Source organism: Sarcophilus harrisii, chromosome 2 (genome assembly GCF_902635505.1).
Source record: "Sarcophilus harrisii chromosome 2, mSarHar1.11, whole genome shotgun sequence".
NCBI classification, from domain to species: Eukaryota; Metazoa; Chordata; class Mammalia; order Dasyuromorphia; family Dasyuridae; genus Sarcophilus; species Sarcophilus harrisii.
Window position 1 is genome coordinate 117,503,079 of NC_045427.1, and position 15,816 is coordinate 117,518,894.

Here is a 15,816-nt window from a genome sequence, read left to right on the forward strand (position 1 = left end):
TGACTATTTCCCCTTCTGTTTCTAGAATATCAGGGCAGTTTTTCTTGATGATTCCTTGAAGAATGCTATTCAGGAACTTCTTTGGTCATGGACTTCAAGTTTGCCAATAATTTTAAAATTGTATCTCTTGGATGTATTTTCCAAAACAGCCGTTTTTCCAGTAAGATATTTTAAATTTTCTTCTCTTTCTTCATTCTTTGTTTGTTTGACTGATTCTTGATGTTTCATAGAATCATTAATTTTCATTTGTCCTGTTCTAGTTTTTAAAGTGTGATTTTCTTCAGTTAGCTTTTGTATTCATTTTCCATTTTCCATTTCCATGAATCCATTTCCATAACTAACTCTATTTTTCAAGGTATTTTCATCAGTGGATTTTTTGCATTTGGCCCATTTTTTTAATGGTGAATTTTTTTTTTAAAATTATAGCTTTTATTTACAAGATATATGCATGAGTAATTTTTCCAGCATTGACAATTGCAAAAGTTTTTGTTCCAATTTTTCCCCTCCTTCTTCCTACCTCCTCCCCCAGATGGCAGGTAGTCCAATACATGTTAAATATGTTAAAGTATACAGTTATTTTGCTGCACAAGAAGAATCAGACTTTGAAATAATGTACAATTAATCTGTGAAGGAAATCAAAAATGCTTGCAGACAAAAACAGAGGGATTAGAAATGCTATGTAGTGGTTCACACTCATTTCCCAGAGTTCTTTTGCTGGGTGTAGCTGGTTCTGTTCATTAATGAACCAATGGAAATGATTTGGTTAATCTCATTGTTGAAGAGGGCCACATTCATCAGAACTGGTCATCATATAGTATTGTTGTTGAAGCATATAATGATCTCCTGGCCCTGCTCATTTCACTCAGCATCACTTGGTGTCTCTCCAGGCCTTTCTGAAATCATCCTGATAGTCATTTTTTACAGAACAATAATATTCTATAACATTCATATACCACAATTTACTTAACCATCCTCTAATTGATGGGCATCCATTCATTTTCCAGCTTCTAGCCACTACAAAAAGAGTTCCACAAACATTTTTGCACATGTGTGTTCCTTTCCCTTCTTTAAAATCTCTTTGGGATATAATCCCAGTAGAAATACTGCTGGATCAAAGGGTATACACAGCTTGATAACTTTTTGAGTGTAGTTTGTCCCATAGATTTTTAAGGAATTGATTCTTGAAGTAGATTTTTTTTGCCTTTGGCCAACTGTATTTTTTAAGGAATTGTTTTCTTCAGTCAACTTTTGTTCTTCCTTTTCCAAGCTGTTGACTCTTTTTTGCATACTTCTCATTTTTTTTCTTCAACCTCTTTTATCTGACTTTTAAAGTCTTTTATGAGCACTTCCAAGAAGGCTCTTTGGACTTGAGACCAATTCATATCACTCTTTGAAATTTCCCCTGTGAACATTTTGCCTTAGTTGGTGTTTTGATCTTCCCTGTCACCAGTAGCTTTCTCTGGTTAAGGTTCTTTTTTGTTTCTTGCTCATTTTTTTCCCTTTTCTTTTTTTCTTTCTTCTCTTGTGCCTTTTATGTTTGAGCTCTGTCCCTAGCTTAAAGGGGAATCTGATCCAGCTTCATGTGAAGTTCTGAGCCTGGGTTTGAGCACAGGGGTCCCTTGTGTTTGCTGTCTTGCTTACAGCAGAGGGCAACCTGACCTGCTCTTTGCAGGAAAAAGCTTATGTTCTCAGAATTTGCCTTCTCAGCTAGGACTAAAGACTGCTTCACTGGTGTGCTGAGCCAGGCCTGAGAGTATTAGGTGCTCATTTGCTGTGATTAAGGCCCTCTTACTGGCTTTCCCAGACCCGTCTGAGCTGGGCTGAATACCCCTTTCACCCCAGAGAGAATGTCCTTTCTTGAAGTCCTTCCATTCTAACTTAAGCCAGGAAGGAGTTTTATTTCATCAGACTCTGTTTAGAGGATTGGTTCCATGGGCTTTTCAAGGGAAACTGGGAGAACTTGAGCAGCTTCCTGGTTTCACTTTACCATTTTGGCTTTCCCATCCCAATACATTTGGCAAGAAAACTCCAAAACTGGATCATAAAGAGTTGTAAATGACCCAACAACAAACTTCCCCTTAAGAATGCTCAGACTCATCAAGCTAATATCATTTGCTATCAACTGCTCTACTTGGTTTGGATCCCAACAAAGTCATGGCTCTCCTCCATAGCCCCTCCCCTCTTCAGATTCTTGCCAGTCTTCCCCAATTAGAATATAAATTCCTTGAGGACAAGGACTATTTTTCTTTTTTGATTGTAATGCTCAGAATTTAGCCACTTATTAATGTTTATAGTCCTAATCCCTGTATATCTGTTCCATTGATTGAACACTAAAGGGCAAGAGGAAAGATGAGTTAAACACAAATTCCCTGTGGATTATTTATTTGAATTCCTTGATCTTGCTATCTCTCTATATTTTATCTATGGAAAACTGGGATTTGGGAACTACAAGACCCCATATGCCCCCTTGAAGCTGGTTGATTATAGCTTCTCAGGACTGTTTGTTCAAGAGGGCCTTGATCTCTTTGCTTTCAGTAAAGCAAAGAAATTGTTGACTTTTAAAAATGGCATTTATTGCAATAAAGGAGGCCTACGCTGAAAAAAAAAAATACCTTTAGTTTGTGACTGACCATATAGATAGATGAAAAAAATGAAAAATGATGAAAGATATGAATGAAAATTTTGAGGTAGTAGCATTATTTTTTCAATATTCCACATTTCTGAAGCCTATCATCACACAATTTCTATAAGACGGCTAAATTCCCCTTCCCATTGTCACAGTCCTCTTCCCTCAAGGACAAATAACCCTTTCCGATGTCACTCCCCTTTCTGGTATCCATTCCTTCCTTGCTATCATAAAGATGAAAACTTCTGCAAAGACTGTGAATTCTTTGCTCTGGCTTTGATTTCCACATGCATGTCCATTCCTCTTGTAATGAACCTATTTTTCATCTAATTTTTGTGAAGGTGTGATTCCCTTCGACATTACTAGAGGTAAAACCTTTGGTGTAGTATACCTAGGGAATTCTTGTATAGTTCTACCCAGATGGGGACCAAAGACCCTCAGACTATTCTAAGGTCACAAAGATAGCAAATAGTAGAACTTGAAGTTGAAATCAGGTACTCTGATTGATTGTACTTAGCCTTTTCCCCATGCTAAATTAAAGAACTGAGAAGAACAAAAAAAGGTGGAGGCAGGAAGGAGGAAAATGACAGAAAATTGTAAAAGTAGGATTAAAGGAAGAGATGAAAGAAAAACTGCCTCAAAACTCATTTCCTCTAGGATTATCACTTTTCTCTGTTCCTTCAACATTGAAGGGCTCCATTTGTGCTTAACATTTTTTGTGCTTGTTAAAAAATTTCCAGGTGTAGCACATAATCTGTCTTATTGACTTCCTGATGGCCACTCTTCATGCTGACCTCTGCACTCAGCAGGGACTGGATTTTGATTGACATTCAATCATGCCTTAAAGTGGAGAACCTGACAAGCAGAAAACTTGGAACAAAGTTTTGTTTACATCCAAAGGCTTTGATAAAGGCCTCATTTCTAAAATATATAGAGAATAGACTCAAATTTATAAGAATACAAGGCATTCTCCAATTGATAAATGGTCAAAGGATATGAACAGACAATTTTTCAGACAAAGAAATTAAAGCTATTTCTAGTCATATGGAAAAATGCTCTAAATCACTATTGATTAGAGAAATAAACACCTCTCAGTTTGGCTAAGAGGACAGGAAAAGATAGTGATAAATGTTGGAGGGGATGTGGGAAAACTGGGACACCAAATACATTGTTGTTGGAGTTGTGAAATGATCCAATCATTCAGGAGAGCAATTTGGAACTATGCCCAAAGCACTATAAAACTGTATACTTTTTGATCTAGCAGTGTCTCTCCTGGGTCTGTATCCTAAAGAGATCATTAAAAAAAAGGGAAAAGGACCCATATGTGCAAAAATATTTGTAGCAGCCCTTTTTGGACTGGCAAGGAACTAAAAATTGATTGGATGCCCATCATTTGGGGAATGACTACATAAGTTACGGGATATGAATGTAATAGAATATTATTGTTCTATAAGAAGCAATCAGCAGGCTGATTTTCAGAAAAACCTGGACTTACGTGAACTGATGCTAAGTGAAGTCAGTAGAACCAGGAGAACATTGTACGCAGTAACAAGATTTTGTAATGCTCAACTGTGATGGACTTGGCTCTTTTCAACAGCAAGATGATTTAGGCCAATTTTAATAAACTTGTGTTGGAGAGAACCATCCGCATGCAGAGAGAACTATGGTGACTGAATGTGGATCAAAGTATAGTATTTCCACCATTTCTGCTGTTGTTTGCTTTTTTTTTCCCTTTTTGATCTGATTTTTCTTGTGCATCATGATCAATGTGGAAGTGTGTTTGGAAAAATTGCACATGTTTAATCTATATTTACTGTCTTGGGGAAGGGCATGGGGGGAAGGACGGAGAGGGATGTGGGCACAAGGTTTTCCAGGGCTGGATGTTGAGAACTATTTTTTAATATATTTTGAAAATAAACACAATATTATTAAAATAAAATGTGTAAATTATATAATTACAAATCACACAAATTTAATTATATTAACAATGTAATTATATAATAATAAATAAATTAATAAATAAAATAAAATATTATTAAAACTTTTTTTTTTTTAATCGGAAACCTTGGGGAAAGTCGCTGAGCTGTAGAAATTATCTCCTTTTCCGGTTTCTTTAAAGGTCAAACATAGACGAAATCTTGGCAGAACTTTTCCCCTCCTGAGCCAGCGACCCGGCTGCTGTCACCTCGCAAGACATTTTGTTTCGAATCTCTCCCATGCATTTGCTACTATTAAAAACAATTTACATTTATTCCTCAACCTTTTCCCTGAACGGGACCAGAGGGAACGCGATGCGCCGGAAGGAGCTTTGCAATCCGGCGTCCCGGCTGCCAAATCCCCCACTTTCCCTTGTCTGGGTCTCAGTTTCCCGGATGTAAATGTTATTCACTTATTTATTATACGTCATGACTGAATGCGCCAAACAAGGCCATTGACCGTTCCTGATTCTCAGCATCCAGAGCAGACAGCTGCAGTTTTCTACGTTCGTCCGCGTCTGCGCGCCCTGGGACGGATCTCAAGGCGGGGCCGGGCCGATTGCAAAAGTAACCGCGCGGAGGATTTGCCGGGACTAGTTAGGAGGAGTAAATACGGTAATGCGGCCTGACAGCGGCCCCGGGGGCCGGGGGAGGAGCGGGGGCCGGCCTGCGGACCGGGGGGCGTGGCCAGCGGCCCGGAGGGGCGTGGCCAGCGGCCCAGGGCGGGAAAAGGGCAAGCGCCCGCGCGCCCGCGCCCAGACTGTAGCAAAGCCGACGCGGTGCGCGCTGGCTCTCGGGATGGCGGCGGCGGCGGCGACCATCGGCCCGACGGCTGCGCCGGCGGAGGAGGAGGGCGCCGGCGGAGAGGCTTCCGCGGCGGCGGCTCCTCCGCCGCAGGCCCCGGCGCCGCCGGCCGGCCCCCGCTTGTCGCGGCTGCCCCTGGCGCGGGTGAAGGCGCTGGTGAAGGCGGACCCAGACGTGTCGCTCGCGGGCCAGGAAGCCATTTTCATCTTGGCTCGAGCCGCGGTGCGCGCGGGCGGGACCCGGCGGCCCGGGGCGGGCCTGGGAGGGACTTGGCGGCGGGGGTGGGCCAGTTCTGCCCGGCCGCCCGATTCCAAGCCGCTGCGAAGCCTTTCTCGCCCAAGTGGGGAGGCTCGGGGGGAAGCCTCGGAGCGGGGTAGAGTAGGATGGGCGGCGACGGGCCGCTGAGTCCTTTAGCGGGGATGGAGAAACCGGCGTGTTAGAGGCAGGCTGGGTAACTTTGAATAAGTGACGGAAGGTCTGGGAAGGTTAAAGGTAACACCAAGTTTCTTTTTTTTTTTTTTTTTTTTTTTTTTTTTTTTTTTTAACACTAACTTTTGAGAAGTAGATAATGATGCAGCTGATAGAAATAGTGACATTGGAAGGAGCATCAAACTTTAGAGTCAAGCTGTCCGCTCAGTTTTGTGAATATTGAATTTGCGCATGCTTTGGAGTCCTCGCGTCCCCTGCAGGCAATTGTCAGGATCGTGGGGTCTTGATTTTAGACTCCTTATTTGTAAATATTAGGTCTTGAGAGAGAAAAATGAAGACTTTGGGTTGATAAATTTGGGATTTTTCTATGAAAGCTGAAATTATAATGCTAAAGTCACCGACCCCCAAAACATTTGCGTTTTTTTGGCAAAAATATTAAGACGCAATGGTTTGCCATTAGCGTCTCCAAAATAAGTTGTTCTAGGTCCTGCTTTTTAAAGGTACTGCTCGTTTAAAGAAAAGTTTAAAAAACTTTTAAAAAGTTTAAAGAAATTACCTCCATTGGCAAATTGGAGGGTCCAGGGGGACAAACAGATAAGTTCATGTCCAGTGACAATAATTTAAGGAGTTAGAGAGGTGTAGTCTAGAGAACAGAAGGTGAGTATATGGGAATGTGGTAGTTCTCTACAAGTATTTAAATGGCTGTTAGGTGGAATATGGATTCGAATTATCCTCTTTGGCCCCAGAAATCAGAACGAGGAGCAAAGGATAAAATTCCAAAGATGCAGATTTAGGTTTGTCGTGAAGAAAAACTTCGTTTTAGAATAATCCAAAATGTAATCAGACTCTCTCTTTAGGGAACTAGTCAGAGAGAGGGTGGATGATTGCTTTTTGGGATATTTACTCTATATTTACTTTATGCACTTAACTGTGTACGTGTTATTGTCTCTGGTAAACTATAAACTCTTTTTTTTTTTTTTAATTTTTATTTAATAGCCTTTTATTTACAGGATATATACATGGGTAACTTTACAGCATTAACAATTGCCAAACCTCTTGTTCCAATTTTTCACCTCTTACCCCCCCCCCCACCCCCTCCCCTAGATGGCAGGATGACCAGTAGATGTTAAATATATTAAAATATAACTTAGATACACAATAAGTATACATGACCAAAACATTATTTTGCTGTACAAAAAGAATCAGACTCTGAATTATTGTACAATTAGCTTGTGAAGGAAATCAAAAATGCATGTGTGCATAAATATAGGGATTGGGAATTTAATGTAATGGTTTTTAGTCCTCTCCCAGAGTTATTTTTCTGGGCATAGCTAAACTATAAACTCCTTAAAGGAAGGGACTGTTGATTTTCTTCAGTTGGTATTTTTTGGGTCAAGAATAGTTCTTTGTTTCTCCACCTCTGCACTTAAAAAAAAAAAAATTTTGTTGGCACATCTGATTTCATTCACATAGGGGTACTCCTAATGAGAATATTTCTTCTGTCAGCTACTTTTCTACAATTAAAACTTTAAATTCAATACTTTAAACTATTAAATTAATTCTTTAATATAATAAATACTTTAAATATAAATAGATACTTAAACAATTAACTGTTGCTTCTGGCATTCAAAAATTGTGACTTACTCAGTCACATGGAATATACCCCAGAACCAGTAGATGAAGCCTAACAGCCCTAGTCAATTAAGTGAAATAAGCCTAACTTAATGAATTGAATTTTGTTGTTGGATGATTTCTTTTTTAGATATGGATTGGAATAGTTTTGCTGGCTCTTGGTTACTGTTTGACCCTCTCAGTTTAAATGCTCTGTTGTTTGAATTTTCAGGCAAGAAACATGGATTTTGTTTGTATCTTAGTAGGCTTTGGTCAGGAAGGTAGGTAGCACAGTGGATAAAGTGCCGGGACAGAAGTCAAGAAGACTCTTCTTTCTCAGTCTATTTGTCTTTCCTTGTTAAAAAGTATCATGGTGTCAGGGACATGATGTGAAGTGAATTGGATTTGAGTGAGGAAGGGCTGTGCAAAGTCTCTAGCCTTACTTTCTCCTCTGAAGCCATCTGCGTCTAGTGGCAAGATATAAATCAGGATCCCTAGAGTGACCTTGGAGGCCTGAGATACCAAGAACTACATGCACATGCCCAGTCTCATAGAGTGTCCAAGGCGGATGTAGAACCGGACCTTAGTAATTCTGATGCCTCCTGTCTATCCACATGTCTCTCAGTAGATGTGTTATGTTCTAATATTAATATGAGAATAATTTATTGTTTAAACAATAAAGACTTTATGATTACATGGGAAGTACAGTATAAATGGAAGAGCCTTAGACTAACAGTTCAAAAAAACCTCAAATAAGAAATTCAGGTCCCAGTTTTGCCAGTGATTCCAGTATATGATCTCAAGTATGTCACTTGCACAGGCTTTAAGGTCCCTCAGCTCTGACATGTATACCTTTGTATTGGTGGTTGAGTTCAAATGCTTCCTAATTGGCAGGTATTTTGGGGTCCCTCTCTGAACATGGTCCCTGAACAATACTAGGAGGAGGAGATGGTCTTGAAGGTTGGCTCTTAGATACCAGGTATGAACTTGAAGTCATGGAAGTTTAAGACCAAGGCAGACACATAAATGCAGTGTGAATTAATAGACTGCATTGGTAAACAAGGCTACAAGGTGCTTTGCCACAGCTGAACCATCCTTTCCTGTCAAAGAACTGGAGAAAGAAACCGCAAACTATAGTCAGAGATGGCTGAAATGATTGAACAACAACAACTTATCAGATGGCCTCAGTTTCTTAGTAAAACAGAACACTGTTATCTGCTCTAATTGCTGGGTCATTTGTACGATTGGAAGCTTGAGGAGAGGTTTGAATCAACTGCTAGGGAAATTAGTCAGTAACTATAGGGAAAGAGTGCTGAATGGTAATAACCTATATTGGTGCTTTAGAACTCACCACATCCCTCTCTTATCCCCCATCTTCTTTGGCCTGCCTCCACTTGTCAGCAAGAAGCAGACTTCCCTACTTCATGTTGGGACTTGGTTCTATGATCTTTTCTTTGCTTTTGCCACAGGAACTGTTTGTGGAGACGATTGCAAGAGATGCCTACTTCTCTGCCCAACAAGGGAAAAGGAAAACTCTACAGAGGAAGGACCTGGGTAAAGTCTCATTGCACTGGTTTTTTTTTTTTTTTTTCATTCTTTGTATTCAGAGGGTGACTGGGTTACATGGCTGCGATGCCCACTTTTAATGTCATTTAATTCATTGGGAGGAGGACATAGGAGGGTCAAAGTAGGTCAGGAAATGAAGATTCTGGGTGTCTTTGATAAAAGGAATGATGACAAAGCTGTATGGGGATTTCACAGGAACATTTCATCTGCTTTTAAATTTTGTGTAGGGCTGGCCTCAGGACCACAGTTGATATTGCATGTTAATCTAGTAATTGGATTTGGAGGCTTTGTGGTCTCACTGTCCTTTGTTTTGTTATACTTTGTCTATATCATTTTCCAATTCCTCTTCCATTGCTGCTTCTTTTTTCTTCCTTAAAACTTGCCATTTATGACTTTCAGACTAAAGAAGGTACAGATTTGCATTCAAATTCTATAATGGTCTTATAGAGAGATCTCCTCTTTTCCTATCTTTCTCATTGTTACCTACAGCTTCTTATGCTCACTAATATCTCTGTGATGGTAAGGAACAAGAGTATGCTTCAGAATTACCATTCCAGGATCAAATGGAATAGATTTTATATATATATATATTATCTGGATTTCTTTTGTTTTTGTTGTCAAGAGAATTAAGGACGCTTTTCCTGCTTATATCAATTGTATTTTCCTTTCACCTTATGTTATAGATAATGCAATAGAAGCTGTGGATGAATTTGCTTTTCTAGAAGGTGAGTTTTCTGCCAGTTTATATTAATAATTATGTTAATATTTGAATTCCAAAATTCATAATAGTCATTGACAAGATTTTTTTTCTTATTGATGAAATGACTTTTAACTCTCAGATTCCTTATTTGGGGAACTGCAACTTCTTCATGAAAAATACTAATAATTGAGGACTGACAGGAGATGAAAAGCTCACTGAATCTGACTAATTTCAATTTATTCCCCATCTTCAGACCTAGGTTATCTTTCTCCTATTTCTAATGTTAGATGTAGACTTGATTGTTAATTTAGCAGTTTTATTAGTCATTGTTTATTAGCCCATTTTTCCCTTTCAAGGAAGTGGCATTTAAAATGATTATTTTGAGGCAGTTAATTAGAAGGAAAGTTCTTAAGCTTATCTTTTTACCTATGCTTGTAATCATGTTGTCCACCTTCCTCTGAGAGGCAGCATATAGTGAATGGATAGCAAGTCTGCCTTGGTGTTAGGGAGACTTGACTTCAGCTCATACCTCTGGAACCTACTAGTGGTATGATTCTGGGGAGGTCACTTAACTTTAAAGGAATCCAAAAAATTCTCTGAGATTAGATTGTAGAGAAGGGGTTGATCTGCACTGATGGAAGAAATTTCCTTCCCATACCTCTGAACTCCCAAGTACATTCTATCGTAAATATTTATCCTCCAAACAGTTAGAACAGCTTTCTACTTTTTAACTATTTGTGCCAAAGGAAGTGGGTGGGCTGAGGAAATTAGAGGCCCTAAAACCCAAGGGAGATGACCATCACTGAGTAAGTTTTAGAAGAGCTTCTTGTTTGGGTGTATTTTCTTGGCTCTGCTTATGCTTCTGCCATTGTATGATCCCTGGCCCTTAGGTAGGTGCGTACCTTCATGTCCATGAGCTCATCTTCTTTTTTCATGACTCCCTTCTTCTGTCTCATATGATTCTCATAGTAGCCTGTGAAGAGTTGCAGGGTGAGATGTCTGGTTTTATCCTTTCTCTTGAGCCCAGGGCAACCCATCCTTATCTTTAGAAACCGTTTGCATATTTATGCCTCAAAAACATTTCTCTCCTCAAGCAGTGATTCCTTTGGCAGACATTTGTTGGTTGCCCAGATGTTGGGCTAGGTGGTGAGAGATTACAAAGTGGGTGAGACATGGGCCTTCTGTGGCTCTTTGCTTTTATTGCCAAAGGTTGGAGCCAGGTTAGAATAAAGCTTTTTGCTAGTCCTACCTTATTCTCATTTGCCTTTTGTTTTCTCAGGCACTCTGGACTGAGCTGGATGCATTCTGCAGATCCTGGAGTCTCTTCTTGAATTCCCATGTTCTTCCACCTGCACTTAAGCAGGCTTCAGCTGTGCCTGAACACTCTCCTAACAGTTTGTTTTCTAGGGGTACACTGCTATTTCAGCCCATTCCCCTGTTTTCTGTTGCCCTGGTGATCTCTGAAAATATAGCGCCCCAAGAATGGACTGGAATGCAATCTCGGCTTTTGGCTTTTCTTGGAAAGTTTCACCACTGCCTGTGGCTGCCCATGACAGGGTTGGTTTCACACCTGAACCCTGTAGAGAGATATGAAGGAATTTTTCTTGGTGAAGGGGCCTTTTGAAAAATGAAGCACAAAATAAAGATGTTAGACCAATAATATGCATTTAAATATTGTTCTTTTTTCCTTGATAAGAGTTGCTAACAAGTATAATCTTCCCTTCCATTTTTCTGAAACTCTGTGCTATTGCTTTCCACCAACTATTTCATCCTATTCCCTTTCCATCTCTATTTCTTCTTCTCTTCCATTTTTTTTTTTTTTTTTTTTGATACTCTAGTTGGGGATGCAATATCAACATTAGTACAGAAAAAGTTGTATGTAGCTATAGTGATTGAAATCCTGATTTTAAGGAAAAAGAAGTGGTTTTGTTTTTCTTTTAAATATGTCTTGTAAACGGTAACTTTTATCAAAGTTACTGTGGTTGCTTTATTGGGAACTTTTTTGGCTACAGAATTTTTAGAGTGCCAACACAAGTCTCAGAAGAGTGCCAGCACAAGTCTCAGAAGTATCAAAAAATCCTTTATGTATAAAATATCATGAAATAAAAACAATTTAAATTAATTAATATGAGAAATAGAAGATTCTGAGACTTGTATGGTGGAATCTGGAGGAAAAAATATTTTTTCAAGCACAGATATATTCATTTACTAAAAAATCTTAAATGACTCATTGCCTGGTAAAATAAAGTTCATTGCCAGGTATTAAATACCAGGCAGTGATATTTAATACTCTTCTGTGAGGTAGTTGGTGGTACAGTGAACAGAGCACTGGGCCTTGACTTAAGTTTACATTTGGCCTCCAACATTTACTAGCTGTGTGATCCTGGGCAAGTTACTTATCCTCTATTTACCTCAGTTTCCTTATCTATAAAATAGGGATAATAATAGCACTTTTTTCCCAGGCTGGTTGTAAGGATCAAAATATAATTGTAAAGCACTTAGTACAGTTCCTGGCATTATAGTGGGCACTACTATAAAAATGTAAGCTAATACAGTTACATACCAATCTGCCTTTCAAGCCTTATTTCATATCACTGCTTTCTTCCTGTCTTTCTTTCCTTCTCTTCTCTTCTCTTCTCTTCTCTTCTCTTCTCTTCTCTTCTCTTCTCTTCTCTTCTCTTCTCTTCTCTTCTCTTCTCTTCTCTTCTCTTCTCTTCTCTTCTCTTCTCTTTCTTCTTTTTTTCTTTCTTTTTCTTTCTTTCTCTTTCTCTTTCTTTCTCTTTCTTTCTTTCACTTTTTATTGATAGAACCCATGCCAGGGTAATTTTTCACAACATTATCCTTTGCACTCACTTCTGTTCCGATTTTTCCCCTCCTCCCTCCTCCCCCTCTCCCAGATGCCAAGCAGTCCTATACATGTTAAATAGGTTACAGTAGATCTTGGATACAATATATGTGTGCAGAACCAAACAGTTCTCTTGTTGCTCAGGGAGAATTGGATTTAGAAGATATAAATAACCTGGGAAGAAGAACAAAAATGCAAGCAGTTTACGTTCATTTCCTAGTGTTCTTTCTTTGGGTATAGCTGCTTCTGTCCATCCTTGATCAATTGAAACTAAGTTAGATCTTCTCTTTGTCGAAGAAATCCACTTCCATCAGAATACATCCTCATACAATATCGTTGTTGAAGTATGTAATGATCTCCTGGTTCTGCTCATTTCACTCAGCATCAGTTCATGTAAGTCTTGCCAATCCTCTCTGTATTCATCCTGCTGGTCATTTCTTACAGAACAATAATATTCCATAGCATTCATATACCACAATTTACCCAACCATTCTCCAATTGATGGGCATCCATTCATTTTCCAGTTTCTAGCCACTACAAACCGGGCTGCCACAAACATTTTGGCACATACAGGTCCCTTTCCCTTCTTTAGTATCTCCTTGGGGTATAAGCCCAGTAGTAGCACTGCTGGGTCAAAGGGTATGCACAGTTTGATAACTTTTTGAGCATAGTTCCAGATTACTCTCCAGAATGGCTGGATGTGTTCACAATTCCACCAACAATGTATCAATGTCCCTGTTTTCCCACATCCCCTCCAACATTCTGCATTATCTTTCCCTGTTATTCTGGCCAATCTGACAGGTGTGTAGTGATATCTCAGAGTTGTCTTAATTTGTATTTTTCTGATCAATAGTGATTTGGAACACTCTTTCATATGAGTAGTAATAGTTTCAATTTCATCATCTGAAAATTGTCTGTTCATATCCTTTGACCATTTATCAAGTGGAGAATGGCTATCAGCTTTCTACAACATAGTTTGACTAAACTAGATTATTTTCTATTCTTTGAATAGACTGCTCCAGTCTCCATACCTTTCTTATACCCATGCAGTTTTTTAAGATCCTCCTTCATTTTCTTAGTATGTTAGATTCTTGATCCTTTTAAGTACATTTTATGATTTTTCTCCTTGATAATATGATCAGACAAGTTTTGCCTAAGAGGTAATCCTGTGCCTACTGTGGAAATTTCCTGAAAGTGCCTAGCTGAATCCCCAGTCTCTCTCACCCCCTTCTTTAGTATTTGATGAAAATATAATCATTTCACATTTATGAAATTATGAATAGTGTCCCATCACTGCCAAAGAGGTCTATTGTCTTTTTATGTTTGAATCTGCAATTGTGTATATCATTATAGTTGGAGCTTTGATATGGAATAGGTAAGAGGAGGGGCAAATAAAACATAAGTCCCTTCTATTAAAAAACATTCTCTCCACTGGACCTAGAGAATTTCAACAGTGCCAGATAGTTTCCCCCAAGAGGTGATTCCCCAGACTTGGGTGTAGAGAATGAAGTAGAATCTGATGTTATTGTTTAGTGATCAGGTGAAGAGAGACTGAGGTTTAGAGTTGGAAAAGATCTTAAAAGATTCTCTAGGTAAACTGCTCACTTTATAGATGAGGAAACAGGCCTAGAAATGACTCAATCAAGTAGAACTGTGTTAGCATGACAACTGAAGAAGAGTGCAGAATTCACCCATGTCCCTGAGAACACAGCAAGCCTCCCCTGCTCTACCTTGCTGTGCTCTTGGGTGACGACAAGACAAAAAGTCAGCAAGTCCCAAGTAAATTCAATACAATACTCTTTTTCCCCTATATTTAATTTAAAAGCTGAAAGGAAATCTGCAATCTAGCTGCCTGCGCCAAAGCAACAGAGGGCTCTCCAAGGCTGTGACAGGGTCTAAGGTGATATAGGCACTCAATCAAGATTGATTTAATCGGCAAGTGTCTGAATAATTTCAAGTAATTTCCTGTACTGCTTGTCATAAGGAAATGTCATCATTAGACATCAACTTTTTTTTTTCTTTCCCTCCTATTAATGTTGACGATTATGGAAGTGCAGCATAGTGATTTTATAGAAGGATTTCTTTCCATCCAGAAGGTTTCCATTTTTGGCAGAGAAATCACACGTACAACAGATGTTAAAAACACACTCCCAAATTAGGGCTGGTGTCAACAATTATAGCTGGAAATGATGTAGCACCTTAATGTTTTCAAATGTTTTCAATTTCTTATTTGTGTTTTAGCGTTCTATGAGGTAGTTACCAGAGGTATTGTTATCTGTTTTGTGGAGGAGAAAACTGGACCTTGGAGAAATTAAATGATTTGCATAGTAAAATGAGTTACATAGTAGTAAATGATAGAGCAAGAATTTTATTCCAGGTATGAACTGATATTGGTTGCAGGACTTTGCACAAAAACATATTGTATCATCTTGTTCAACACTGGTTCCTTAAACAGCATGCTTTAATATTTTAAAAGATGAGCATTTTCTTGGGCATTGGTAATCACTCCATTAAAACAGATGACATAGCCTCTCTACCTTAATCTTTATTATTTGCTTTGGCCAAAGAGTCACACCTCAGAGTCAGCCTTCTAGCAATGAACTTATCTGCACCTAAATAGGCTGATTCTCAAACAATAGGAACAGTCTAACATGGGGCTTGCCAGGGCTAGCCTAACCTTGTGACTCCAATGTCACAGCATTGGAGAAGGATTTTATGCTATTTTGGACAGTACATAATAAGGAAATTATATCCTTGCTACTACAAACCAAATCAAGATTGTTACTAGAGTTAATGCATGGTAGGTATTTAATAATTGCTGGTTGATTGACTACTTTCTTCTAAATTAGTCAGCACTCACCAAATCATTGTGAGATTCTGATCATTTTGGATTAATTTTTGACTAATTTTCCCAGAGTTGAAACTTTATTAGCGAACAAGGCGGAGCAACAAATAACTATTACAAGGTTGAAGGTAAGCACATTGAAAAGAACCAATTGATATGAGCTCAGAAGAGAACCCATCTGGCTGGAGGGAATTAAGGAAGAGGGAATTATAATAGGAGGGGGGTGCCCCGCAATCCGGGTGGTAGCCCTCCACCAACCTGTGCCCTTAGATGGATGACAATGCAGAAAATTAGCAAGCAGCCAAGTGTATGCTCCCAATAAATTCAATCTATAAATATTCTTTCATCCCTATATTTTCATTTGGAAAATTTTCTGAAGTGAAATACCATGAATCTGTCTTTTCTTCAAATTAC

General features: G+C 39.0%; 1 protein-coding gene across 1 annotated transcript; it reads left to right on the forward strand.

Moving 5' to 3' along the window:
- The first annotated feature begins 5,336 nt into the window (after window positions 1-5,336).
- Window positions 5,337-11,384, forward strand: POLE4 (DNA polymerase epsilon 4, accessory subunit). The gene is made up of 4 exons (XM_031950666.1): window positions 5,337-5,628; window positions 8,916-9,000; window positions 9,696-9,737; window positions 10,992-11,384. The coding sequence occupies exons 1-4, from the start codon at window positions 5,401-5,403 to the stop codon at window positions 11,003-11,005; spliced, it is 369 nt and encodes a 122-aa protein (XP_031806526.1). The 5' UTR covers window positions 5,337-5,400; the 3' UTR covers window positions 11,006-11,384.
- Window positions 11,385-15,816: the final 4,432 nt, after the last annotated feature.

What these genes read in the sequence shown, in the direction of transcription:
- POLE4 (XM_031950666.1), top strand. Translation starts at nt 5,401, where the DNA reads ATGGCGGCGGCGGCGGCGACCATCGGCCCGACGGCTGCGCCGGCGGAG. An exon ending in TCATCTTGGCTCGAGCCGCG is followed by an intron (nt 5,629 to 8,915) that starts GTGCGCGCGGGC and finishes CTTTTGCCACAG; the next exon opens with GAACTGTTTGTGGAGACGAT. An exon ending in TCTACAGAGGAAGGACCTGG is followed by an intron (nt 9,001 to 9,695) that starts GTAAAGTCTCAT and finishes CTTATGTTATAG; the next exon opens with ATAATGCAATAGAAGCTGTG.